This window comes from Callorhinus ursinus, unplaced genomic scaffold, assembly GCF_003265705.2.
Source record: "Callorhinus ursinus isolate GAN/ISIS: 27379988/994484 unplaced genomic scaffold, GSC_fseal_2.0 scaffold5, whole genome shotgun sequence".
Lineage (NCBI taxonomy): Eukaryota > Metazoa > Chordata > Mammalia > Carnivora > Otariidae > Callorhinus > Callorhinus ursinus.
Genome location: NW_027397067.1, coordinates 23,505,129 through 23,532,774, shown reverse-complemented (window position 1 = coordinate 23,532,774; position 27,646 = coordinate 23,505,129). Strand labels below are relative to the sequence as shown.

At 46.4% G+C, this 27,646-nt stretch overlaps 1 protein-coding gene and 1 long non-coding RNA gene across 2 annotated transcripts; one reads left to right on the top strand and one right to left on the bottom strand.

Annotated features, from left to right (window-relative positions):
• Positions 1–3,075: 3,075 nt before the first annotated feature.
• Positions 3,076–25,732, top strand: SBSPON (somatomedin B and thrombospondin type 1 domain containing). Its single transcript, XM_025870722.2, has 5 exons — positions 3,076–3,412; positions 12,615–12,809; positions 21,464–21,554; positions 23,187–23,363; positions 25,530–25,732. Exons 1-5 carry the CDS (start codon positions 3,199–3,201, stop codon positions 25,645–25,647), a joined length of 795 nt encoding a protein of 264 aa, XP_025726507.1. The 5' UTR covers positions 3,076–3,198; the 3' UTR covers positions 25,648–25,732.
• Positions 3,752–9,024, bottom strand: LOC141372803 (uncharacterized). Its single transcript, XR_012378232.1, has 3 exons — positions 8,898–9,024; positions 6,534–6,624; positions 3,752–5,668 (listed from the first exon to the last, which is right to left on the bottom strand). It is a non-coding gene; the product is annotated as an uncharacterized lncRNA (long non-coding RNA).
• Positions 25,733–27,646: the final 1,914 nt, after the last annotated feature.

Below are 27,646 nucleotides of genomic sequence, written 5' to 3'. Positions count from 1 at the left end.
CACCCAGTTTACGGCTTTTTGTTATGGCAGCCCAAGCAGACTAAGACAATCCTGCAATCCATGCATAAATAGGCACCATGACTTATTATTCTATGGTAGTTTTTTCCTTATGTCTTACGTACCGGATTTTCGTGTTGTGTAAGATAGGACTGTGACTCTTACAATCAAAGGTGTCTGGTATTCAACAAAATACAATGTTATTGATATCCGTGCAGTACTCTGCCTCTGACAAATGGCCGCAAGCTGGCCTCAGGTTCAACTGCTCCTTTCTTCAACCTCAAGAGGGTCCCTCCCCCTCCCTCAAAGCATTCTGGGTGCCTTTAATAACCCCCGATCCATCTTATATTCTAAATGTATCCAAAAGCTTTGGGAAATGATTTGTATTTTCATTTCCCCATAAACTAGTTACAGTATTTAGTATAAGCACTTAATCTTACTTGTCTCTACTTTCCATTACCATCTCCCCACCAGCAGCAAGCTTGAAGTAATGGGAAGAACTCTGTAATGTTTTGGAAAGAATAATTTTAGTTCTAGTCCCCTTTTGTCACTAATTAGCTACATGTCTAATCTGTCATCTGTTAAATGGGGGTGCCAATATTTTCCTCACAGTTATGCAAGGTTGAATGAAATCATATATGTGGATGTCCTTTAAAATGACTGCATTCTGGAATGTGATGAACAGAAAGGCCTCTGTTCCCCTCTGTAATTTTACCAATCTTGGATGGCTTCCAAAGACAGCACTTCAGAAGAAAGGGTGACTTTTAAGGTGCATTTGATTACTTCCTATATTCATCCACATGATCACTGAGATGACTCCTATTCTCCAAAAATCTACGAGACATGGAAAACAAAGTGAGAGATGGTTACATTTGCCTGCACCCAGTTTCCAGTAAGTATGTGGAGTCCATGGCTTTAAATGTCGGTGTCCCCCGACTTTGCCCCATCCTGCAGGAACTGTTTCCTTTGCTTGGGCCTGCTACGGGAGGCTTATCTTGATGTCTGCAAGACAGTGCAAGCTTTAACTTGAACCATGAATTTTTTTTTTCAATGTTACTTATCAGAGACAAGCTCCCTTTTATGTTTGGCGTTAACATAGTAATGATTTATTTGTGGTTTCTTTTTCACATTGTGCTTGTCTCTACTTTGCACACGATTAAAACCAACTTTATCTTTTACTTGGTTTTAGGCTTAAATTATGGGGTGGGAGTGGGGGAACATTAGGACACTCGGAGATATTAGTGCCCACTTTGTGCTCAAATTACACATATTGCCTTGTTTCTGTAGACATCTCAGCAACTGGAAAAGGTATAGCGTTCTGTGTTGGAGGGGATGACACCGAGGTGATCTGTCAGAAGTCATAGACCCAGAAACAGACCCAAACCTCCTGAGCACAGACCACCAACTTTCTGTTTTTGGTTTTTGGTTTTGGTTTTGCCTAGGCATAAGGGAAAGGGGGGGGGGGGGGAGGGGAGGGGAAAGGTATTTGAGCAGGCATTTGACATTATACCTTTAATCCTTTTAAACCAGAGGTCATCTTCTTCCACTCCCCGTATCACTTCATTTCATGTTTTATTCCTGAAAATTAACTTAGTGGATCCTTCTCCTTTACATTTATCTGGAACAATTCCAGATTCTTATGGCATTACAGAATCTGTCTCCAGCTAAAGGCATTCCATAAAGGAGACAGCCTTAGGGAAGAAGCGGGGGATAAATTACATGAATGAGTTAGTACAAAGCTGCCAATAAAACCTACAACACAAGTAAAAGGCAGAGGCTGTAATTTGCCGACAGAGTTTTAGTACCAACTACCGAGAATAAAAGTATGTATTATTTATTTAAATTGCCAAACTAAGAGAGACTTAACTAAAGAGTAAGACAAAAATGAATTTCCAACCCTGAGATTTATTTGTATAAATAATCACCAAGAAAGAATTTCTTTTTGACTTTAGAGTGTGTTTTCCTTAAAGTTCATAAGATACAGTTCTTACAATGTATGAAATCTTTTTCACTTCACAACTTTTTTTTGTCTTACTACTGTTATAGTAAAGGATTTTTAACATTTTTTGTTATTTGTCTCTCTAAAGAGTAAAGGAAAGTCCTCTATAAGAAGTCTTTGCATGAGAAAGAAAAAAAATTAGTCTCTGAAATTCATTAGAAATCTTGGGTTCACAGATACAGAAAACTTCATATTCCTGGTTTCTCACCAAAACCGTAATAGTCTAAATGATTTAAGAACATAAAATAAAATGAAACTTCCAGGACAGTTTTTGGTTAAAAAAAAGAGTGAGGAGCAGAAAATGTAATAAATTTGGAGAGAAAGGGGGAAAGAAATGTATGAGGAGTTAGATGAGAGCTTTATTAAAGCGGGAGTTATTGCTAGAATATCATTAAGCAGAGCTTCTTTGGGGAAATCTGCTTTAACAGAAAGCAGAGCACAGTTTATTTTTTTTAATCCTTTCCTTAACATTCATCAACTGCCTCTTCAGTGCATCAAAGTGGCATTTTCTTGGTCCAGGAAAATCTCATCATAAAATATAGCAAAGAAAGGATGCTGCTTTGGTGTTATTTCCTTGCTTCTAAGGGGCTTCTGTGGCCCGCGGGGACTGGTGTCCCGGAAAAAAAAATACAGTATGAGTTTTCCTGGGCGAAGACAGGGTGACCCGCTCACACTGTGCGGCGGAGACCCGTTTGCTGCGCATCAAGCGCTCTTCGTCTCCAGTTTGAGAGTAAAATGCCCACTCATGAACGTGACACCAGGCGTTAGGAAACAGAGGCTGCAGGCAGGAAATGTGGCCGCCCTGGCCGAGCTGCTGGCGGACCCGACGCTCCCTGGGTCGCGGGGATCCCCGAGCACCTGCTGCTCGGCTCTCTCCCGGGGCGGTCCCGCGGGCGAGGGGCGCAGGGCCGCGAGCGGGCTGGCGGCGGGCAGGGGGCTGGTGCTCCGAGCGCTGATTGCCGGGCGCCCCGGGGAGACGCGCCCTCCCCGCCTGGCAGGGGGCAGCCGCAGCACCCGCCCGGACCCGGCGCGCCGCCAGGGCTGGGGAGGGGCGGCGCGGAGGGCGGGGGCCGGGCGCGGGGCAGGGCCGGGCCGGGCTGCGCGTCGCCGGCCGCTCGGGCTGCTCGGGCCCGCCGCTCTCGGACGAGCTCACCACTCTCCCGAAGCTCTGCGGCGTGGCAGGCGCCGCGGGAGCGCTGGCCATGAGGACCCTGTGGATGGCGCTGTGCGTGCTGGCGCGGCTGTGGCCGGGGACCCTGGCCGGCTGCGCCGAGGCGGGGCGCTGCTGCCCGGGCCGGGACGCCGCCTGCTTCGTGCGCGGCTGGAGGTTGGACAGGGTTTACGGGACGTGCTTCTGCGACCAAGCCTGCCGCCTCACGGGGGACTGCTGCTTCGACTACGCCAGGGCATGCCCAGGTGGGTGGCGGGGCCCGGGGGGAGGGGCGGGGGGCGCCAGCCCCTCGCCAGCAGCCAAGGGGCACAGGATCCCACACCAAAAACCGCAGCCCGGGAGCCAGGATCCCCCCTCCCGGCCCCTTCCATCCTGGCGTGTCCAGACCGTCTATCCTGGCCTACCCCTCACCCCTCCATCCAGGTACACCTCCCTCCATTCTAGAGTCCTCCGGGCTCCCTCATCTAGGTGCACTCAGCTTCTACCCCCTACCCCATCCTAGAGTCCTCCAACCCCCTCCCTCCATCCAGGTACACCCAGCTCCATCTTTCCTAGGGCCTCCAGCCCCCTCCATCCAGGGATCCCCCAGTCCTCTCCGTCTAGACATAGCACTCCAAAGCACCTCTCCCCACTAGAACCTGGATGGAAGGGGCTGGAGCTATCTGTTCTCCTGGAAGTGTGTGGGGTTCAGGAACTCCAGCCTGATAGGGCCCCCTCCTACCTGGAAAGATGGCATGTCCTTGGGCCAGGCTCCACTGCGTTCATTCTGTTAACCCTCAGGGATCTTCAGGGCCTTGTGAGCCGTGCAAAGGGAAGGGATGTGTAATAACCCCACTGGGTGCCCAGGGCTTGCTCTGGTAGGGTACTCACTTCAGCAGAACAAGTTCTTGGAGGACCACAGCGGTCCTCACTTCTGGCCTCCAGCATGTGGCACAGCCCCTTTCTCCCAGGAGGTGTTTGATATGCTCTTTGAATTCAATTTTATCTCTATAGCATGATGAAGGTTTTTATCCGGGGGTTCCTATTATGTTTTAATCCTGCTGGTTTTCCTGTAGGGTCAGTCTTTTGCATCTTTCAATTTCCCACAGTATCACAGCCCCTGGCAAGGGCTCAGTAGGTGCTGATTTAAGTAAATTAAAAGATGAAGAAATGGTGAGTATAGTCCTAAAGAACAAGGTTTACCTGAGAGAAGCCAGCTCTGGAAATAAAAGTAACCTTGTTCCCTGCTCATATGCCTCACATATGTTAGGGTTTGGCCTCAAGGATCCCTGCGCTTGGCGTCTTCTTGGGAGAATAACCCGCAGGTCCGTGTCATTACTTGGGGAACCGGATGCCCTGTCAAGAGGAGCACACATTCTGCCTCCGTGGAGCTGGAAGAGGCCACCAGCCCCAGGCAAGATAGCACCCAGATCTGCTCCTGAAAGAACACAATTGAAAAACATGAAGATTTTTTTGATCCTGTTTGAAAGCTAATGATTAACCTACAAATATTGATCCTCTTTTCGATAAGCCTCTCTCCCTTTCCTGCTTCAAAGCCAGGGTATTCTACTACTCAAGTAAGGTGAAGAGTCAGTTATTTAGGAAATGCAGTGCCCCTGGGCCCAGGGTCCCCAGGCAGTCAGAAGAGTATTCGATGCAAACTCTTATCTTCCGGTAGACCAGATAATGTGCCCCGCCAAGCACAGGGCTACAAAGAAGATGAAGACAGTCTCTGCTCCCTACAAGTTCACAGTCAAGCAGGGGACTACCCCTGCGAACCACCTACAGCATGCTTGGTGCCCAAATGAGGGGTCCAGGAGGCTAGGAAGGGAAAACTCGGAAGACCCAAGGGATTCAAGGAAAACTTCCCGGAGGAAGTAAGGTGCAAGCATGGTCCTGGAGAATAAGCAGGAAGTCTCCAGAAGGGGAAGGAGAATTCTAGCAGGAAAGCATCACGTGGTCGCTCGCAGCACCTGTGGGTGTCTGCCTTTGGTGCCAGGAACTGGGCTCGGCCCCAAGGCCACGCTGGTGGACAGGGCAGGCGGCGAACCCAGCTGGACCCGGAGAGACTCAGGCATGGAAGAGGCCTGGGTAGGACAGCCCTGGGTCATGAGAAGAACTGGCTTTCCAGTGAGGGGTGGCAGAGTCCTCAAAGTCTTCATTTGGTCACGGATAAATCCTGTCTTCGGTGCAGGAGGTTGAACTGTTCAAGCAGAGAGCCTCTCATTGAAGCGGGGATGTGTTGGGTAAGGAGGAACAGGGAAGAGAGGACCTGACCATCTTGGGAAGGGCTCCACAAGGAGTCCCGGCACCTTGGAGCCTGAGGAAGAGCTGCGAGCGAGTGGAGGGCATGGGAGCTGAAACCAGAAAAAGAAAGGAGCCCAAAGAATTTTTAAAAGGAGCATATTCAGCCTGAACTGCCCTTCCCCAGGGAGTTAGCGGAGGCCCTCGCAGGCCCTTGAAGAAGCAGACACGGGACGGAAAAGGCTCCTCGTTGAGTAAATCCTCTGCGCCTGGAGTTTCTGGGGAGGAGAGGAGAAAATAGAGACAGTTGGAAGTTGGCCACTTGGAAGTTGGCCTGCTTGCTCTGCCGAGCTGAGGGTGAGAAGGGGCACGGCAGAGCCAAGATGCTGCATCTCCTTAGCCCCGGCCAGGCGTCCTGGCTGTGCATTCTCCACTGGTCTTGCCGGAGCGTCGTACAGACTCAGGAGCCGGGGTGTCCCAGGGCTTTCCCATCACTAAGTTAACATGAATGGGTAGCACAGTGACGTCTGAGCCAACTTCGGGCTGCCATCTGCCACATCTGCTGTGCATGGTTGTTATTGATTCCTAAACATATCAACATTCGGCAGCTCAGGGCCCCACCAGTCACTCCGTAGACATAGAAGCATTCTGCCCCTTAGGATCTCTTCTCCTTACCCAATGTTATGTTACCTGTCGATGCCATCTGAAACCTTTTTGACTGAAATTACGTTACATATGAACCAAAAATGGAGCTGTATCAGTAGAACTAAGAATGCCTTATTTCTCTGCCTTCTGATTTTTTCTTCTTTGTAAAGACATTTTTTTTTTTTTTTGGTGTAGCTAAGAGATGAAATACTGGAATTTCTTTTTCTAAATAGGACTTTTTATTTTTACTTAGTCAAAATAAAAATAAGTTATTGGATCTGTGGAATTACTGAACTGCCAAAAATATCTGTTCTGAAACAAATGATCTCAGAAAAATCTCATTATGATGTTGGTATTGGTTTCAACACCAATATATTGGTGTTGTATATATATCTCTATACCCCTCCCCCCACCAAAAAAAAAAAAAAGGAATAGAAAATTCTCCATTGGCTGTGCCTGACCAGGGGAGAGGTAAAGGAGGAGACAGATCCAAATTACCTGCCCTGGAAGAATTTCTTAGAAGGCTTCCTTATCAGACTCACGATGCCCCGGTCTCTAGCTCATCACCTGGGTTCCTGGAGTCTTCATTCTAAGATCACAGAAACAGTAGGGCTGCACTGGACTTTTTGATGAGCAAATTGAGGAAAGAGTAATAATGAAGCCAAGGGGAACAGGGCAAACATTGAGTAGCCTGTGTGAGCCAGTCTTTTCTTGTAGATTTCCCGGGGAATCTAGAAACCTAACTGGCCCAAATCTGCTGACCGCATACCTGGAAGGAGAAAGGGCAAATGTACTGGAAAATACGGGCTCCAAAACTCATGCAAAGGAAGGATGTCACCGTCTACGGTGATTTAGAAAAGTTGAGGCTTTACTAGGAACCATAGCGGCCTGAGAGACAGCATGTGGCTTCCCCTGCCTTTGTCTCTGTAGGAAAAATGAGCAGGGCCTGGCGCCAGCATTCAACATGACTTGACTTTGCAGGCTTGGGCTGCAGCCCTGTGCATTCAGTGGAGGAGGGTAAAGTTGTTAACCCTTCTGCCACACTTCCTCCATGCCAGGCACCTCACAGTTCTAGTCTTACTTAAGTCTCCCAACACACCGCCATGGTCATCAGAGCGCTGGGAGGTTGGGAGATTCATCCCAAGTCATATGGCTAACAAGTGATGGAGTGAGATTTGAACCCAGGAACTCTTAAGTCCGGAGCCCTTATGTTTAAACATTATGTTTTGACCCTCCAAGGACGGAGGCTTTATGAGAAGCTGTGTACTTGGCAGGTCAAGCCCCAGATAAATACTGGTAGAGTGAGTGAGTCTTCTCTCTCCTTTGACTGACTCCTCAAGGGCAAAGAAGTGTGTCCTGCCCCTCTTTACAATACCCTGACAGCCATGGTGGTGTCACTGAATTATGTTTGTCTCAACAGCCCGAGGGGTCATTCGAGGGGATGTTATCTATGGCTGCAGAGGGCGCCACCAGCTGGGCTGGAGTCACTTGTCCTTTTAAATACAACTCTTTCCTTCCTTGTCTACAAAATATGTTTGTTGCAGAAAACTTGGGAAATACAGAAATGCACAAAAGAAGAACACAACTCACCTGGACACTGACTACCGAGTAAAAGCATAATTATCTTTATGATTTGTATGCCCTTTTTCTCTGGGCTTACATGGTGTATAAAATTCTGTTTTTTTTTCTAATGAGGGAGTCCTTTTTATTGTCCCTCTAGGATTTCATGAACTTGTCCAGTTAATATCTCAAAAGAAAACAAAAACCTACTGGGGGCCAGATAACATGGTTTTTGCAAGAGGAAGAACATACTTGATCATTTTATTGGAGCTTTCGGAGGGGGCGGTAAATAAGCACTTGGGCAATGTAGTCTCATTTGACCTTCAGAGGAGATTTGACAAGATTTCTCAGAAAAGGGCATACATGGGGAAAGAGAAGAAGGCCTATGACATTTAAAATCGTGTTACCATGAGGGGGGGGCTGCTTTATTTTTCTTCCACAGAATGTCAAGAAACAAAAGCTATTCGTAAATGCTACTGGTGTGGGTAAAGTGCAAGAAGAATATTTTCGTAGCAATGACTTAGGACTATTTGAACTTAACAACGTGAGGGAGGAAGCACTTGCTCGTGGGTGGCCTTAAACTTTTAGGCGGCAAAGAGCCAAGCAGGCAGGGCCAGATCCGTGATCAGCCAAGGAGACACTGCATGAACATGAGGGCAAGGTTTTATATTAAGACGAAAGAGCCCAAACTCTATGTAGGAAAGGCAGGATCGGCTGTCAGCTCAGTTTGTTGCTGTGAGTATGTGTGTGTGTGTGTTATCATCAAGAAAAAGAGCAGAAGATGGGTTTTTGAGTTACCTTTTGGCACCTAAGACTGAGGATAGTGTGTTTAGTTCTGGTTGCCCCTGCTCACGGAGGCTGTGAATGGACCTGGAGAGGGCCCACTGGTAATTCTGGTGGTGACTCTAGAAAGATGGGTCCCACAGCTAGAGTCATCAACCTGAAAGATTCCTGCTAGAGAAGAAAGGGCACCTCCTGAGACATGAAGTCCCTGAGCCGCATGGATAAGATAAACATAGATGGGTTTTTTTTTTCACCATATTCTGAAATTCTTGAGTGAGGGGAATTTGGATCAAATAAGAGGAAATACCTCTCCATGCCACTGATAATAAAATGAAACAAGCTTGTTATTTTCAAGATGTGGTACTGGCAGGAGCTATAAATGGATTTAAAAGCATTTGAAGCATTTGTGGCTGCCAGGAGAAGCTGGGATCTACATAACCGGAAGGTACAGAAAGCCACACTCCTTCCAGGGACACCTTTTGGGGCCACCATTGCCGGGAGAGCCCAGACAGCTCTTACCTTGTTAAGAATTCCCATATTTTTGGCTCTGGGAGCTTCCGATTTATTTTGCTCTTGTCCTTCAGACGGCTTTCCTTTCCCACTCTGGAGCCTTAGTCAGTGCTTTGGCTTCTAACTAATGATATGAGCAAACCAGAATCTGTTTCAATGTAGAAAATTTGTTTAGGAAGGAGGCGGAATTTGTCCAATGCCATTTCATTCATTCATTCATTCATTCATTCATTCAACAAATATTTATTGAGCACCTACCATGTGCCAAGCACCAGGCACGAAATGAAACACTCAACGACAATAAAAAAGTAAATAAATATGTAAACTATATAATTATGAACTAGGGAGATATTAGAAAGCAAGGAACACTGAGCTCTGAGAGGAAGTAATTTTCAGGTGTGGCAGGTGGGAGGCTGGAGGTGGCACTGGGAGACTCCTTAGATAATCTGGCCAGAGAAGGACTCCCTGAATAATTCATCTGGGACTTAAAGGATGGCCAACCCCAGCCATGCCCCATGTGGGAAGAACATTCCCATCAGAGGGACACGTGGCCAAGGTTCCAGAGTGTGACAGAGTTGGTGTAAGGAGGCCAGAGGGGGGGGGGGGGGGGGGGGGGGGGGGGGGGGGCACCCCCAGGTGGGAGGGGAGGGACACAAGCTGGCTCACCCAGCCCCTTGTCGGCTGCAGCAAAGAGTTTGATTTTTTTTCCAAATTCAGTAACAATGCACTGAGAGAGTTTTAATTATTATTATTATTATTATTTTAAAGCTTAGTGGAAAATCTTTTAAGGTACTTGTACTTGGATATGACTGGCTATCCCTGTGAGGACATGTGAAAAGGTGCTCTACTCTTGCTTTGGGCAGATTCCCTACTGAAATATATAACGTATTTCTCTGTTGTTGGCCATTCTCGTGGTTGTGGTAGGGACATTTGATAACCAGAAAGCTCTTGAGGAAGGGGGACTAGCCAGAACTCCAGAAAGGACTTGATAATTCTTTGTACTCTGGATCTATCCATTATCTCGTTTCCTAGTGAGCGGAGAGCCAGGCTTGCCCACTGGGCCTGAAGCAGGAACTTAGGGATCTATGTCTCTGTTCTCTTCTGTGCCTACTTCTCTGTCTCTGCTCTGATTGCACTTCTTGGGAGCACCTCCCAAATAAATTTCTTGCATTGAAATCCACATCTTTATGAGTCTGCTTCTGGGAAACTCCACCTGAATATTAAATTATATTGAGTTTAAACAAAGGAAAAAGAAAACAGCTTGCCGGGCATTCTGGCATCCCTTAAGCCTAAGCTTCTTTTTCTTCTAAAAGGGATGGGATGATGTCATTAAGTCCTAACCATTAGGACTTTGGGAAGCTGGGATGAGCTTGGAGTCAGGGATGATCACGTTGCTCACTAGGTCTATTGGTCTCCAGTAATAACTAGGGAAATGTGAAGATTGAGAAGATCAGATTTTAAGAAAGAATATTTTGACATGCTGGCTATGGATGTGAATTCTGATGGAATAATTCAAAGGAAATGTGTGTCATGCAGCTGTAATATATGATCTGAGATGACAAATCTGTCAGAAGTTCCCGTACTTCCCCTAGCCTCTGTGACCAAAGATCTCTTATGATCTATGACGAATTGCACTCCAAACAATCAGCAGTTCACAAGTTAATCATGAATATAATCTTTTGTGCAACAGAGGAATAAATACCTCAGATTCGCCTTCCAACTCAAAATATTTTTTGGAACCCCTTTATACTTGTATAATTCTGTGTGAACTTTTTTTCATTTTGTCTTATAATGAAGCCATCAAGATGATGCTCAGGACCCAGAACTTTCTGATTTTCTTTATGAAGCTGTTAAAGTCATAGATTGGAAATATGAGACATAGCATTTTCCAAGGTCAAATGTTAACCGATAGGAACAACTGATTCTGTGATTCTGTGATTTGGGGATGTTAATTGTGGGGCAAACCAAATAAAATAAATAAACATTGCACATGACACACAAATGTTGGAGAAATACCGAGAAACTAGCTTCTTTCAGAAAACTGTCCCAGTATCATCTTTTACCATATGGATAGAGTGTCTTCAAACCGAGGCCATATTACTAAATTCTGAGTTAATGCCATGGCAAAGTTGTATTCTATAGTGATGTCCAATGTTAATCTTTGAAATAAGTGTCGCGTTCTGTTTTTTTAAAGTGTAATATTAAGCGTCGTCGTTCAAGGCCAAGGGCAAGACTAACGAGGCTCAGGGATGAAGAGATTTGGGTGACAAGTTGGAAGACTTAAGAACAGAAGGAGTGCTTCTCATTCAGCTCCTAGCCCAGCAGGCAGTCTCTTTCAGTGTGGCTCTAGGGCCCAGTGAAATCATGGGATCATGAAAATAAAAGGGGAAGATCCACAAGAAATGACAAGAGCAGAAAGTGGCCTGTTACTGATTTTCTAAAAGATGTGTGCATGGCAGGTATGCGCAACAAGTCTCACGTGCCTCACCCTTGCTTCCTTACCTACCTGATGTGGGATGCCTGTGTTTTTAGATGATTAATAAAAGCATGTTTTAAAACAGTCTGAAGTTTTTGAATTACTGACAGATGTTTATGGGACAGTTGTATGGGACCCTTTTCGTGTCAGGGTGAGCTGCGTGCTGCCAAAGGACTGGTCTTCCAAAATCCATGAGCCCTAAAGAGAGTGTGCTGAGAGGTCAAATGAGTTTTCAAGTACAAGTTGTCAGCAGTCCAAGTCAAGATTTCAGAGAAGTTAGAGTGCTTTCTTGGTGAAGACTCTGTAAGCTTGAAAGTATGAGGATGGTAGGGAAAGTGGGTCACATTTTGTGGGAAAGAAAGAATTTGGGCCTCTAGTTCGGAGGTACATCTTTTGTTTTCTTATTCTTTTTCTTATAAACAGTCTCAAGTCCTGAAGTAATTCCACTGAAACTCATTATAGCCCTTTTAAAAAGATTCGTTAGGACTTTTCAACGGGAAAGTTAAGTATGCAACCACATAGATTTTCCAGTCATGGCCAGAGAATTGTCAACGATAGCCAAATTCTTGCCCCAGACCTGCCCCTTCACGCCTGACCATGAAAGCCCAGTCTTTACCTCTGTAGGCTCTCGTTGCTCTTTGGCAAACCCCAGCTCTCCTGTGTAGGGGTTTAAGAGCCATGGAGGATGAGGATAGAGCGCCTAAGAGAAGTCCCAAGTCTAGAGGTCCTTTGGGGTGGCCCTAACCCATGACTGATGGAGAGACACACTTGGGGATAAGAAGTGACTTGGGCATTTTCTTTTACGTTTCTTCCCTCTATGCTTTCTACAATGAATACGTACTGCTGTTAAAATAAAAATGTTCTGGGAAGGGGAGGATAAAGTTAAAATCAAGGAACTCTAATAAGAGCAAAGATCTTAGCTAAGCCCACGGAGTATGAGGAAGTACCTGAAGGCGTCACTCTCTTCACTCGGGGGCTTCCCTGGCTCAGACCCACCCTCATGACCCCAGAAGAGCTGCCCGTCTGCCCCGAAGAGGTGCGGGGTCCCAGCTAACCATCCCTGTCCACTGAGCCCTGCTGAGACCGTGTCCCGTCCCTGCCCCCCCCGCCCCGCCCCGCCCCGCCATGCAGGACGCAGTCAAAGCGCGGTCTGCGAGGGCTAACCTCGACTGTTGGTGTTGGCGGCGCAGCCTGGCCGGCGGCTGGGCTTACCCAGCTGAGCGTCCCATCCCCGCCGTGCTGTTTTTCAGCTCGCGCGTGCATCGTGGGGGAGTGGAGCCCCTGGAGCGGCTGCGTCGACCAGTGCCAGCCCGCGGCCCGCGTGCGGAGGCGCTCGGTGCAGCAGGAGCCCCGGAACGGCGGCGCGCCCTGCCCGCCCCTGGAAGAGAGAGCCGGCTGCCTGGACTACTCAACGCCCCAGGGCCAGCACTGCGGGCACTCCTTCGGTACCGAGGGTTTCACGGTGGCCGCCTTTGTTGTCTGTGTTGACTTTCCATCTCGTCCTCCCCTAAAAGGCCATGTGCTGAGCGGGGTTGGGGGATGGGGTGGGGGAGTTCCGTGCATGGCGGGGCAGTGGGATGGGCCAGACCACCCAGACAGGAAGTGCAGGACATGCCTGATAAAGAAGTGAGTGTCAGCTGCATCAGGGCCTCCCTACTCCACCCCCTCCGTGGTCGGTGTGTTCTTAACCCCGGGGTGGCCCCCCACTTCTGTGCGTGCCCTCTGTGGAAAGGACACGTGCGTTGTGATGCTTGGCACACTCAAGCTGGTGACAAAGGATTTTAGGTAGGATGACAGTATTTCACACCGGGTAGTAAGTGTCCATCAGGTAAGTATTCATCTTGCACCTTTAATTCCTGGGTAGTCAGGTTGGCTCATCACACACGTGTGAAGGTAATAGAAAAATTATTAATTTCTAAGCAGTGATAAATTATTCTCATAAAACACATGCTCCTCCTCTCCAGCTGACTGCACTGGGGCTGATGTGATCAGATTTGTGATTTGAAAAGATCATTCTGGTTGTGGAGTGGCCAAGGGAGGGGCCAGAATTCCGCCGATGAATGAGTCGGGAGTCGTACAAAACTCACAAAGAAATAAGCCAAAAGACCAACACCAACGTGTTGACCTCGATTGAATCTGATAGAGCGCAACACTGACTTCTCAGGATAACAAAGGTCATGTGTTTTTCATAGGAACTTGGAAATGTTTATACCAACATGACACTCATCAAGCCATTTTGCTCCTTTTTTTTTTCACTCTATGCACAAATATTTATTGAGAGTCTACTGGTTGCCAGGCACTGGGCTGGGTGCCAGGGTTCCATTGGTGACATAAGCTGACGTGAGCCTGCTGTCATGCAGATCGCAGTCTGGTGGGGGGGTGGGGGGGTCATAATCATGATCTTAGGAAATCAGTCCCAGAAAATTACAGCTGCAGTTTGGTGCAACTGGTCTTGAACAAGTGAGTTGTTTGGAGCCATGAGTGTGTGTAATAAGCTGATTTCCCCAGGTCTTGCGGGAGGAAGGGAGCCATAGGAGTGGAGAAGGGAAGGGACTTCCCCAAGGAGGGGGAGGTAAGGCGGAGAAATGTAGAACTTCCCCGACAGAAACTGGCATGGTGAACCAGGTAGTCAGGTATAGGGGCTAGAGGGATTTGAGGGCTGATGTGGGAAAAACCCGACCACAGGAGGCGGTAATCCACAATAAGCTTTTTTTTGGGTGGCGCCTGGACCCAGTTGCAAGAGAAGCGGAAGCCCAGAGGCTATGGTGTGGGGACCACCGTCCAGAGGGGGAGGAGAGGAATCTGCCCGGGGCTCTGTGTCTAGGGGATGGCAACTAAGCAGCATGGTCGGGAGTCTCTGGGTCAGAGAGTTTCGAAGGGCAAGGGTGGTAGCAGCTTGGGGTCTTACAACTCTAAGGCTTTTTAGCTCATCGATGGCCAGCAGATGCCAGGTCTAGTTTCACAGGGTATGTAAAGCAGGCATGGCCCAAATGGCTAAAAATCTGCTTGTTTGGCAATTTTTAAAACAATTTGGGAGGGTGCCTGGGTGGCTCAGTTGGTGGAGGGGCCAACTCTTGGTTTCCACTCAGGTCATGATCTCAGAGTCATGGGATCAGGCCCCGCATGGGGCTCTGTGCTCACTGGGGAGTCTGCTTAGGACTCTCTCTCCCTCTGCACCGCCCCCCATGCTTGCTCAAGCACTCTCTCTCTCTCAAAATAAATAAATGAATCTTTAAAAAGGAAAACAATTTGGATGCGTAAAAATGAGTTTGCTGCCAGTAGACTTTGGGGCTAACAGTTGTCAGCCCGCTGTGCAGAAGTAAACAACCTAGAGACCATCTTTGGCTCATCTCTCTAACCCCGGGGAAGCAAAGGCCCATTTGCGAGGCTGAAGGAAGGCCGGAGTCTGGGGAACACAGAGAGTGGGGCTGGCATTGAGAGGGGAAGCGTCCGCCCTGAGCTCTGCGTTTGGGATTTTGGTCTTTATCTTAGGAGCCTTGGAGAGCTACTGTAGCATTTTCTGATGTGGTCAGATCTGTGATTTGAAAGGATGCCTCTGGTAGGGGAGTGGCTAACGGAAGGGCCAGGGGGGAGGTGTCTCGGGGACACAGCGGTCAGATGAAGCGCCCAGGGAAATAATTTAGTGCTCCCAGAAACAGTCGTGGAACAAAACCACAGTCAGCTCATGTACTCTGCAGAGCACGACAGAAAAGGCTCGGGAGGATGTCGTTGTAGGACATTATTGATTTTTTGGATGACTCTTAAAACCTATAGCTGATCTATCAGGAAGCAGCTGCTTTGCTCATTTACTGGGTCTGGCTGCTAGAAAGGAGTTCTTAAGTATGTTTGACTCTTTAGGGCTAGACCAGGCTGACACAGAACCCCTTTGCAGCCCCGTATCTCTTTATAACAGAATAATGCAGGTCACAGGAAAAGGGACAGGAAGGTCAATGAAGAGGACGCTATGGAACATGGGCCAAGGGCACCTAGGAGCACTGGGCCCACACCCTGCCCCCTGGGGTTCTCGCCCCTGCCTGGACGTGTCCTCTCCTCCGTCCTCTGGGCAAAGTCCCCCGGGCCTGTCCTCCTCTACATGTTCCCGTGTTCCCGAGTTAACCCTCTCACCCACCCTTCCCACCAAGGTCCAATAAGAGGACTTTATAAAGCAGCAGTCTTCATAGGTGACTCCCCACAAGGTGTTCGTGACTTGGAAATAACACCAACAGGACAGATCTGTGCTCAGTGGCCGCCTTTCCTAATAAGGTGAGGTAAAACCCAGTTTGGGAAGAGAGGAGAAATCTCTCCTGGCATTTGCAGCCCTGACTTGCGTTCCTGAGATGCACGTTCCTATGGTAATTCCGTGGAAATGATGACTGCTATCACAAGCTGGTCAGGGAAGACAAGACCCCTTGAATATTCCAGTCTGGTGGCTCCTAAAGCCAGCAGCGTCTGCCTCAGCTGGGAAATTGTTAGAAAGGCAAGTTCCTCCAGCCTCACCCAGACCCACAAGATCAGGGTCGCTGGAGCTGGGCTTAGCACTGTGCTTGTAACCAGGCCTCCAGGGGACTCCGCTGCTTACCGACGTTCCAGAACCCCTGCTCTAGCCCGAGTGTGGGTGCACACCTCTTCCCTCAGCCCCTGACTCATAGCTGGATCCCTTATGTGCCACTTTCCTGAGGGCAGAGGCCCCCGAATGCAAAACAGGGGTTTAGTCAGGAAAACGTGGGGTAAATCAGACCATTTTCTCTAAGGAGGAGCTTCTCAGAGGCTTTCTTATGCTAATAAGCATTTTCATTCTACAGGAGGGAGATAGGATATGCGACGCTTTCCCACCTTATTGGATTAAATGGCCCCTTTCCCCAGGGGATCTCACCGAATCATTAGTGTTCTGTGGAATACACCTGGGAAAATGATGGACAACAAAAGGGAAACAAGAGCAGTGACGTGAAAATGCAATTTGGTGGATTGCCCTGAGCCCTGTGTCACCGCAGTTCCCACACATTCATTTACGTGTGTCATTCATTCAAGGTTCACTGAGCATCTACTACAGCCAGCACGATGCTGGGTTCTGGAGATGCAGACTCGAACACCAAACCTATCAGCCAACTCCAGCTCAGGGTGCTGAGCGAGCGCCGTGATAGAAGGATGGGCAGATAGGTGTGGAGCACCCTCCTCCACCTGGGGCTCTCAGTCCGGCTGCGCGGCCACCTGTGCCCGCCTCCCCGCTCCACTAGACTTGCTATTGGCAGGGCAGGAGGCCTGGGTGCATGGCAGAGCAGTCCCTCACAGCTGCAGGGTGGAGAGCTTTTATCGACATTATTGATTCAGTGCTCATAGCGATCCTGTAGGAGAGCGTACTCCCTTCCCACGGCCACTGTCACAAATTACCCCAAACGCTGTGGCTTAAAACAACTCAAATGTATTACCTTAGGGTTCCAGGGGAGAGAAGTGGAACCCAGGTCGCCCTGGGCTAAAAGCAAGGCATTGGCAGGGCCTGCATTGCTTTTAGGGAGGCTCTGGGGGAGAATCCGTTTCCTTGCCTCTTCCATCATCCGGAGATGGTCACCATTTCTCTCCTCACGGCCCTGCCTCCTTCTTCACAGCCAGCTACATTGCATCTCTGTGCTTTCTTCTGTAGTAACACCTTCCTCTTCCTCTTTTTTTTTTTTTTTAAGATTTTATTTATTTATTTGCCAGAGAGAGAGAGAGCACAAACAGGGGGAGCGGCAGGCAGTGGGAGAGGGAGAAGCAGGCTCCTCACCAAGCAGGGAGCCTGATGCAGGGCTCGATCCCAGGACCCTGGGCTCTTGACCTGAGCGGAAGGCAGATGCTTAACCCACTGAGCCACCCAGGTGCCCCGCCTCTTCCTCTTTGAAGGACCCTTGTGATTACACTCAGCCCACCAAGAAAAGCCGGGATCATCTCCCCATTTTAAGGCCAACTGAGTAGCAACCTTCATTCCATCTGCAACTTTAATTCTTCCTTATAAAATAACATAACATATTCACAGGTCCTGGGGATTAGGGTGTGGAAATCTTGGCGGGGCCAGTATCCTGCTGACCTTGAAGAGGGGACAGCCTCATTATCCTTGAGACCAAGAGGACATTGGAGCTCAGGGAGGTGACAGCATTTGTGAAGGACTTTCAGAATCTAACCCTGGATCTCAGGGCTCTAAATCCTGTGGGGTTTTCCCTCTTGATATTGCGTTGCTGCTCCTTTTATCATTAGAGCTAAAATTGCAAGTGCAGGTTCTGGTAACTAAGTATAGAACTAGAAAGGCTCTGTGAGACCCGTGAATGAAACAGGATCACCGAAGCTCTCTTGTTAATGATCAAGTAGCTATTGAGTTTTTTCCATTTCCTTTAATGCAGATCTTGACTCTATCTTTATCATAAAAACAAATCCAAAAAGCCCTATTATTGTATTAGTTGTACATCCTGACCCCTCCTAAAAGGAGATCGATGTGTATCATAAGCTGTATGCTTCTGGGCCGCTGTTATTTGTCACATTTTCATTCTGTTCCCTTTTACACTATATCTACAGACCAGTGGTTCTAAGCCTACCTTGGTGACACCCCATCGTGTCAGAGGGCTTTATGAAATTCCCTAAGCAAATTCAGTTTATTTTCATGTTCAAAGTAAGTATGCGTGGTGCCATGCTTTCAGAAGTGGAGTTGTTGTAAAACCGAACAATGGTAGGCTGAGAGGATGCCAGAAAAGTTGGCAAATGGCCTCTTAACAAAGAATCTACTGCATTTGGATATTGTTGCCAGGAAGGGGGAAGAAGGGGGACCTGGCTTTTATTGAGAGGCTTTGTCCCCCGGCACCCGGCTATGTTCTTCCACACATAAGCAGCAGTGGGACTGAAGGCAAAAATAATTTCTAAATTCCCACTCTTAAGTAATGGAAATTAAACTGGGGGGAGATATTAAAAAGTCACACTGGCTCAGAGACCCCCAGGCAATGTGGCTGCTGGTCTGGTTTCTGGAGGTTTCTGGTTCAAGGAGGAAGTGCCCCCTCTCAGTAGAATGTGCCACTGAGCCAAGCTAGGGCTTGAGGGGGCAGGACACAGAAGACACAAGGCCCAGGGTTACTGGCTGGCTTTTAGGACAGGTCTTACGTACTGCAGAGGCTTGGCACTGAACATGGACAGGAGATCGAAAAACCAGAAGCAATCTTCTGTGCTGGGGTCCTTGCTTCATCATTTACTGTGAATTTTCCCTTCCTTTAACGTCCTTGAGCCTCAGTTTTCTGAGAACACATCAGGGCACCTCTTCACAAAGCTTTTGTGGGGACCAGTCACAGAGGATGAGAAGGTACTTGTAAAGAAGCAGGCTGGAAACATACCATGTGCTGTTCCAGCGGGCGTTAATCTGGGCCCACCGCGAGCCCCACCCCCCACCCCAGGGGCCCCAGGCCCCATCCCAGCCCTCCACCCTCCCAGGGGGGCCTGAAGGGACTCCAGGTAGAGGGCTCACAATGTTCCCTTTCCTCCTTTAAAGTTACTTCATATTAAGGACACATTAGGGACAGAAAGGGAAAATAAAACAGAATTTAAGCAATTCATAGGAAATACGCATAAAACAATGAAACATTGTGATCCACATTGCAAGGGTCTCTAGGCAGGGAGGAGCGTGGTTTTAGAGATACTGCCTGACACTGCCGTGTTTAGACGGGAGCCTTGAACATGTTCCTTAACCTCTGTGCCACAATTTCCTCATCTGTGGAATGGGGAAATAATAGGAACTATCCCAGAGGGTGGTTGTAAGAATTAAATGCATTCACACATGAAAGGTGCTCAGCATTATGCCTGGAAACTTAGAAGTGTATCATTGTTAATTTTCATTATTATTATTATTATTAGAGAACTTTTTCTAAGGATTTTATATCAGATATTATAATCATATACTTGCCCTTTACCTCCTAACCTCATTTCCCCTCCCTGCCCCAAGCTATATATTAAGTGCGTTGCCTTTGAACTTCTGTAATAATATATGTGGTACAAATAAGGAGATCAAATACATGTTTTGAGCTAAAGAAACACATCCTGAAAATTTCATAGTTTGACTGGTCCAATGCCACGTGGACTGAGCTGCAATTGTATTCTTCACTTGCTGAATAAACTCTTAACTGCGTCAGAAGAACAGAAATGGAAACAATACGTGGGAAAGCGAAAATCCTTTCGATGTTTGTGTTCCAGAGAATTAGATCTAAGAGAAACAGTAAGTTCCTAACATACATGCGCTCCCTTGTTCTTTCTGATTCTGTCCACGGGTTTGGGAAAGTCCCAAAGCTATGGTCACATTTAGAAGGAGTGGCATGTTTCTGGAAAACAATTAAACTTGTTAGCGCAGCAAGGAAAGAGTCTCACAGCTGCGACTCTCAGGGCTTATGCTAGATGTGAATTTTCACACCAAAGAGATTAAGCACCAAACTACGTAGGACAAGAAGGATACCTGCAACTCTCAGGAGCAGGTGACTACCCGGTGTTTGGCCCCTCTGGTCTTACATTCCCTAGTCATAGCAAAAGGCCTCCCCGAGAAAATCTAAAAAAGAATTCGGGCTGCCATCTTGTGGCCGAAAGGAGCCAGTAAGGGGCCACGTCAAATGAACACGTAGGCTTGACGCATCTGTTTTGCAGCCCTTTTGCCAGTTTGCTCACATTGATGATGACTCTGGCAGCGCACGAGCCAACATCAGCTGGTCTCTACCCTTCCTGGGACGGTCCAGTTTCTGAAACGAAAGGTAGGAAGGATTGTTGAGTCGTCTCAGCCACAGGGCTCAGTGTAGGAACAGAAGACCACAGGGAGGTAGGACCCGGAGGCTTGGTGGCAATTCCGTGACTTCATTCACTCACTCATTGAGCCGCCATTCGTTGCCTACGTACTTACTGAGTGTGTCAGTGTGTGAGGGCCACAGTGATGACCAGGGCAAAACCCTGCCTTCCTTGAGCTGACCGCAGAGCAGCATCGGGAGTTCATCTGCAGGTGCCGCACGTACCTAGCATCAGACGCTTCCCCACACTTAGCGGCCAACAGGAAGGAGGCACACAAACAAAATCAGTGAAAGAAGAGAGCAGAGGTGGGAGGATTCCTGGCTCCCTTTCTTCTCTCCGGGCCAGAGCGTCAGAGTTGGGTTGGGGCTGGGGACAGGGAGGGGAGGACCAACCTGACTTTCCTTCCCCACACCACACCCCCCTCCACCAGGCTGAGGGTTGGCATGGGGATGCTGTGCTGGCTGGCACCAGGCAGTCACCCTGAGGCCACAAGGCAGGCGGGGAAGCTTCCAGGCTGGGGTCACGAGGACCTTGGGGGGGGCACTCACACCTCTTCCCTTGGTACATCTGTTTTCTCCTTTTCACATTTCCTCTCTCTCTCTCTGGTGGTCTTTTTTTCTCCTTACATCCCCTTTTCTCTCTTTTTTGTCTTCTTCCTCTGTCCTTTCTCCCTCCTATTCTTCTACTTTATTCTTCCTTTCTTTCCCTTTTCTCTTCTATTTCTCTTCCTTTCATCTTTAAAAATCTTCTCTCCCAGAGCACCTGGGTGGCTCAGTCGTTAAGCGTCTGCCTTCGGCTCAGGTCATGATCCCAGGGTCCTGGGGTGGAGCCCGCATCGGGCTCCCTGCTCAGTGGGGAGCCTGCTTCTCCCTCCCCCACTCCCCCTGCTTGTGTTCCTTCTCTCCCTGGGTCTCTCTGTCAAATAAATAAAATCTTTAAAAATAAATAAATAAAAATAAAAATCTTCTCTCCCTTTCTCCATTCCCTCCTTTCCCCCCTGGCTTACCTGCATCTTTCACTACTTCCTCTTGGTTTTTATTTCTGGCCCCCCTTCCTCCCCTTTCACACAGTGTCAACTTATTACCAAGGACAAGCCTGCCTGTCAGAGGCCTGCAGTTCTCCCTGCCCATCGGTGTGCACACAAATCTTCTTTGAACTGGGTTCTGGGGACACGGTAACTTGGCCCCATTCCATTCCTGGTGGTGTGCTCCGGCCCTTTGCACTTAGGGATGGGGGGCTTGAGACAGGATTGACATCAAGTTTGGGAAAGGTCGTTCCGAGTACTTTAGGCTGCATGTGTCCAACGCCCTTCTCTCTTTCCTAGTCCCTGCCTTTATAACTACCTCTGCATTCAACAAGGAGAGAACAAGACAAGCCGCCTCTGCACAGTGGTCTACAGTCACAGAGGACGCTGGGTAATTTAGTGTTTTTGTTTTGTATGGTTTGGTTTGGGTTTTTCAGCTTATGCTTTTCCAGGTGTATGGCCAAGTCAGCCCGCAAAGCTTGTCTTAGTGTGATGGGGGTTCTTCTGTTACTTGTTTGTTTACTTTGGGTAAAACATGACTCTTTACCACAAAGCTGGGACCTACTTGTCTCTTCTCTTTTTGTGAGGCCGCAAGGATTTGTCTCTGAGGTCTCATCAACAAGAAACACACTATATAAAATGATGGTATCACTTTATCCATCATACTCAGGATGTTCCTCTTAGAGTCATTAGGAGAACATGGACTCTAGCACCACCTGTGTTTGGTTAATTTGAAAGTGGCCCACACGTCAGCTCTGAGGATTTCTGTCAGGACAGAAGGCACAGCCTGGGAGGGACCTCCATGCTTACCTGAAGTCCGCTGTTCAGCTGTCAGCAGAGGGACCCCAGTCTGCTGCATGTTCAGAAACCCCCGCCCATGGCCATGCACTAGCTGTAAGACCCTGGATATGTTGTCCCATCTCAGGTTTTCTTCTTGAGAAATGAGAATATGAATGCCTACCACATGGCGTTGTAAGAATTTAATGAGAAAATAATGAAGAGATGTCTGGGTTAAGCTGTCTGACTAAAGTTGCTTGAAGCTTCGCCATAGAATTTCCTGCCTCAGTATCTAATGGTACCTAATAAATGGTCTACCCCTGTTAAAGCTCACAGAAGCAGACCCTCCAATCACTTTCCATCTAACCTAGGACAGCTCATAATTCTATGGATAAGAAACTAGCCCATTGGAGCTTAATTAGAAACAAAAACACAACATGCAGGAGTTAGTTACTATGTTTTGCTTCCCTGAAGAATTGTAAAATTATGTTGCTTTTTAGTACAAGACTCTAAAGTATTCACCCATGTCTGGATGTTAGAGTGCTCTAGTCACTATAGTGCTAGAGATTTCCACAGTTCAGTGTAAGGTGACACTAGCCTCTGTCACAGAAAAACGTCTCCAGCTTCCCATTTCCTTTTATCTATGATGCCCAATATAACTTTGATGCTTGGATTCAAGTCCAAACTCATCATTAGCCCAGATCACGCAGGTGAGCTGGGTGGGGAGCATATGGAAGGTCCCTGGTAATGTCTGTGGGGCAGAAAGTCATGGGTGTCGGGCAGGGCACTGAGGACCAGCCCTCCAGGGGCTCACACGTTCTCAGACTTAAGACTCAAGCAAGTTCTTATTCAATTTCTCTTATTCTTTTATCAGTAAAGTTATGAAGGGCTATTTTCTTACTGAAATGTGCTTTTTATACACAATGTGGTGTTTAGATTAGATAGGAAACAGGATATCCAAATTTCTGCAAACTCATGTTGACCAGGTAACTCAATCAGGGATTGGAAAAGAGCCACAAGCTTCACTGTAGTTGCCAGTCGGGCATCGTCCATCATCATAGTTCGGCAAATGAGAAACTTTACAAGGCATTCTGTGACCGGTGCATAGCCTGTGAAGATGCACCACACCACCTTCTCCAGTCCGTCAAATGTCCTTGGGGGGGGGGTTGCAGGCTTCCTAAGACTTTTTACAGCGTTAGGCTGTCTCTCATTATAGCAGGTGCAAGTGTCCTGTTTTCTGCTCTAGATACTGTATGGAGTTCAAGACAGAGTCATTGACTCATCACTGCGCTATGGAAAACCGCCCCCTGACTCGATGGATGCAGTATCTCCGAGAGGGGTACACAGTATGCGTCGATTGTCAACCCCCAGCTATGAATTCTGTGAGCCTTCGCTGTTCCGGAGATGGCCTAGACTCAGATGGGTAAGGGAGGAACACTGGTTGAAGGACTTCTCTTATTTTTCATTTGGAGAGATCTGTCCTGTGTCCTGAACAGCAGACTATGTAGCATATCAGGGCATGATTTGGGAGCCAAAACACCAAGTAAGGAGAACCCTCTGTCTAGCAATTCCTGAATCCAGTGCCCAGTTTACACTATGGGACTCGGAGGCTCTATAGCAGAGATGAGTGGGTAAATTTGGATATTGGGGTTCATATCATGCTCCCAAATGACCATTGAAAACCTCATTACTCCAAAGCAGTGTTTTGAAAACCACTTGAATCAGAACCTCTTGAGATGGTGATTTAAAAAATTCAGATTCCTGGGGCACCTGGGTGGCTCACTTGGTTAAGCGACTGCCTTCAGCTCAGGTCATGATCTCAGGGTCCTGGGATCGAGCCCCACGTCGGGCTCCCTGCTCAGTGGGGAGCCTGCTTCTCCCTCTCCCTCTGCTCCTCCCCCACCCCGTCATGCTCTTTCTCTCTCTCTCATAAATAAAAAAGCTTTAAAAAAAATAAAATATGCAGATTCCTGAGCCCCACTTGAGATGAACTGAATCAGAATCTTTGGGGGTGGATTTTTTTTTTTTTTTAAGATTTTATTTATTTGAGGGAGAGAGACAGAGATAGAGAGAGAGCACGGACGGGGAGGAGAGGGAGAGGCAGGCTCCCCACTGAGCAAGGAGCCCCAAGAAGAGCTCGATGCCAGGACCCTTGCATCATGACCAGAGCTGAAGGCAGACGCTTAACCAACTGAGCCACCCAGGTGTCCCTGGGGGTGGATTTTTAACCATCTTTTAGGTTAGGAGTTGGCAGGTAGTAGATAATTTCAGCTTTGTGGGCTATCTGGTCTCACTGCTCAACTCTGCCATCACAGCATGAAAGCAGCCCCAGACTCTATGTGAAGAGGTAAGCTTGGCTTTGTTCTAAAAATACTGTATCTATGGACACTAAGATTCAAATTTCATGTAATTTTCATGTGTCATGACATCTTCTTTTGATTTTCTTTAAAAACAAAAAACTATTCTTAACTCACAGACCACACAAAAACAAAGGGTGGGCTGGATTTGGCCCGTGGGTTGGGGTTTGCTGACCCCTGCCCAGATGATGCAGTCCCACAACAATGTTTCAGAACCACTGCCCAATGGGAGTAGTCCTAAAACCATGACTGAGAGGGTGGTAGGCTCAGCTTTGCAGGATCAGAAACCTACAGGAATCTATAGATTGTCCAGAAGAATTGACTCTGAAAAATCTATCCCAATCCTGTACTTATTTATCAGTTAAAGCTGATAATAACACTCTTCCTAAGAGAAGAGTAGACTTCATGCTGGTCAGCTATTGGACAAAGACCAATTTAAGTCACACGTGGATTAATGGTTTTAAGTATGTCAGGTGGAACTGATAAAAATACAGATTAGAAAGTAAAAGAAGGACCTTCCCAGCTAGTCATTATTCCCATAGTATATTTTAATATTTAATAACTTGAATTTATGTTTAGTAGTCACTTGTGCCTGATAGCCTTTGTAAGGAGTACACCACATGGACAGTAAAGTAGGTAAGACATTCATATCAAATAGAAACCAAATCTTTAGACTTAATATTTTTCTGAATATCTCATCCATATTTTGTCTTTAAATGAATTTGTAATTGAATTTGTACTCAGAAAGTACCTTAAACCCTGGCTGAGATTCCAATGACTTTAAAAATAATAATTTCAACAATCTGGCTTTGCTCTTCCTGCTTCTCCCATTTTTTTCATTATGGAATCAAAGAGTTGAGGATTACAAGAGCTCATTTGGGCAGACCCCTCTAATTTAAATATACATGAAACAGGGAGCCATTTTCCTTTATGTAACACTTCGTATAGTCAGATCGAGTGGGAGAAATGAATACAGTAACCTCAAACTGGTCTCTCAACAAGAGGGTATCCTCAAATAGAGATTAATTTGTAACTTGTTTTGATGGAACCCCTAAGAAGGGAAACTCAGTTTGTGATCATTTTTTTTTAATTTCAATTTTTAATGCACTTTAAAACTCCAGGTGTGATCATTCTTTGATCAACAACAAAACACCTCAATTTATGATCCTGTAAATTAGAATTCTTTTTGGTTTGCTTTCAGCGTAACTAACATTTTCAAAATATCGTTTCAGAAATCAAACTCTCCACTGGCAAGCAATTGGCAATCCTCGATGTCAAGGAACGTGGAAAAAAGTTCGGCGAGTAGATCAGTGTTCTTGTCCAGCTGTTCACAGTTTTATTTTTATATAGATTGTGATGTAAATATTTCACAATGTGTTCGTCATGCTAAACCTAACCAAGTCATGTTCAGTGCTTCATAAACCTTCAAAAACCATCTGGCCAAAGTCCCTAAAACACATGTTATCGCCACACTCCGAAGTAGAGAAAGAAAATGCACGGGCCCGTTCTCAAGATGCCCAGTACCTTTGTTTTTATGTTTACTACATTGAGGACCTACCCTAAAGGTTCCTGTGGTTTTGTGTCCTTGGCCTTCTAGAGAGTCCTCTCATCATTCAAAGGTCGCCCACACAACACAGAATGCATGTCTGTTTGCACTAAAATTACTACAGTATGGTCCATTTATTGGTGCGTAGTTGTCATTTAAGGGCATCCATGCTTTGAATCTTGCATTCCTTCTTTCTGTTCTGTAATCTCTTAAAAACTTCTCGCTTGAAAAAATGTATACAGATATATGTACACTCTCACATGTACGGATTCCCACATATTATTCCATAAATTGTGAAACAATAATTTTAAGAAAATAGTCACAAATGATTTCCACAGGACAAGTTAAGATTTAGTAAGGGTTTCGTAATGAAAAGCCAACAGCTATGTTGAAAACACTTTTTTGAAGAAGAAATTTTCTTTGGTTAATTGACAATCAAATGTTCATTCTAGGTCAGTAGAAGTTCCTTAAATGCTATAATTTTCATGAAGAGAATTTTGGCACCGATGAATGAAACAATGCTTTAATTATGAAAATTTTACCATCATTAGCACCTAAGATTATTTCCAAGGCTTAAAACTTGAAGCTGACTAAAATAATCTTTCAGATTTAAGTTTAAACTAACTTCAAGTTTAATTGAAGTAAACTTACTACTTTTTTCCTACAGCATACATTTTCTCCTGTTTGGGGTGGAAGGCAGTTATTATAGAAGACGTGGATTTTATCACAAATGCGATGACCACACACACACATACACACACACACACACACACACACACTCACACACAGAAGTATTCGTCTTCTATTTTATGATTGGAAAACCAGTGAGCCAGAGACAAAGTGGCTTAAGGATGGGTTATTCTGCAGGTCAGCCACAGAGCCCACTCTCAGTTTCTCATCCAGGACTCAGCTTCAATGAAAAGCCTGCCTATGCCAAAGATAGCTGGGAAAGCTAAGTCCTTTTCAATTCTGAAACAAATTTTAAATTTAGGATATTTCTCTGGAGAACTGCATCTTAAAATTTAAACTCCTGCAGTTTCATTTATATAAAATATTATTCACTAACAAATGATTTACTAAAATACATATTTCTTGGTACTTACATGTAATGACAAGAATGACAATATCAAGCTTAATAGGGCTGGAAAAGTCCCTAATATTTAATGCTGAGGGTAGCAGTATTTCTGACTATATATTCATTTAACTGTCAGAGTTGTTTTTATGGTAAATTCTTCAGGGATTAATAATAAAAAATTTGAGTCTCATCAAGGTTAGGACCTTAAACTGTAAGTTCAGTATTAACATTTTAAGACCATTTCTAACCTTTGTAAAGCAAGATTTTTGAAGATATACCTGGGTAATTTTAATGTTACTTAATTAAAATTTTTATACCAGTTAATAAAATCTCTGTTCACATTTTTAAGAGGTCTTTACTTGTTTGACTTGAAAATACCCACATTTTCTGGACTGGTCAGAGAATGAACAAAATTTCACCAAAAACAAAATTTAAAAAACCCCTCAGAATTGACAGGCATACATATGGAGACTATCAGCCATAAAGCTATGCTGTATTTATGGTTCCAGGGTGTGTTATATCATTTAACGTATTTGAGTTGTATAAAATCATTTTTCACCTTATGTATTTAGTTTTTAGTGCTGGCCATTTATTACTTTCATAGTGAAGTATATTTTTGTTATTTCTATTCTTGAGAACTTTATAGGCTAGAAGACTTAACTATTAGTGTTTTTGAAAAGCTTGTTATTAATTCTAGCAGAGTCCAAGGAAACAGTTCAGAACTGAAA

What these genes read in the sequence shown, in the direction of transcription:
- SBSPON (XM_025870722.2), top strand. Translation starts at nt 3,199, where the DNA reads ATGAGGACCCTGTGGATGGCGCTGTGCGTGCTGGCGCGGCTGTGGCCG. An exon ending in CTACGCCAGGGCATGCCCAG is followed by an intron (nt 3,413 to 12,614) that starts GTGGGTGGCGGG and finishes GCTGTTTTTCAG; the next exon opens with CTCGCGCGTGCATCGTGGGG. An exon ending in GCACTGCGGGCACTCCTTCG is followed by an intron (nt 12,810 to 21,463) that starts GTACCGAGGGTT and finishes TCTCTTTCCTAG; the next exon opens with TCCCTGCCTTTATAACTACC.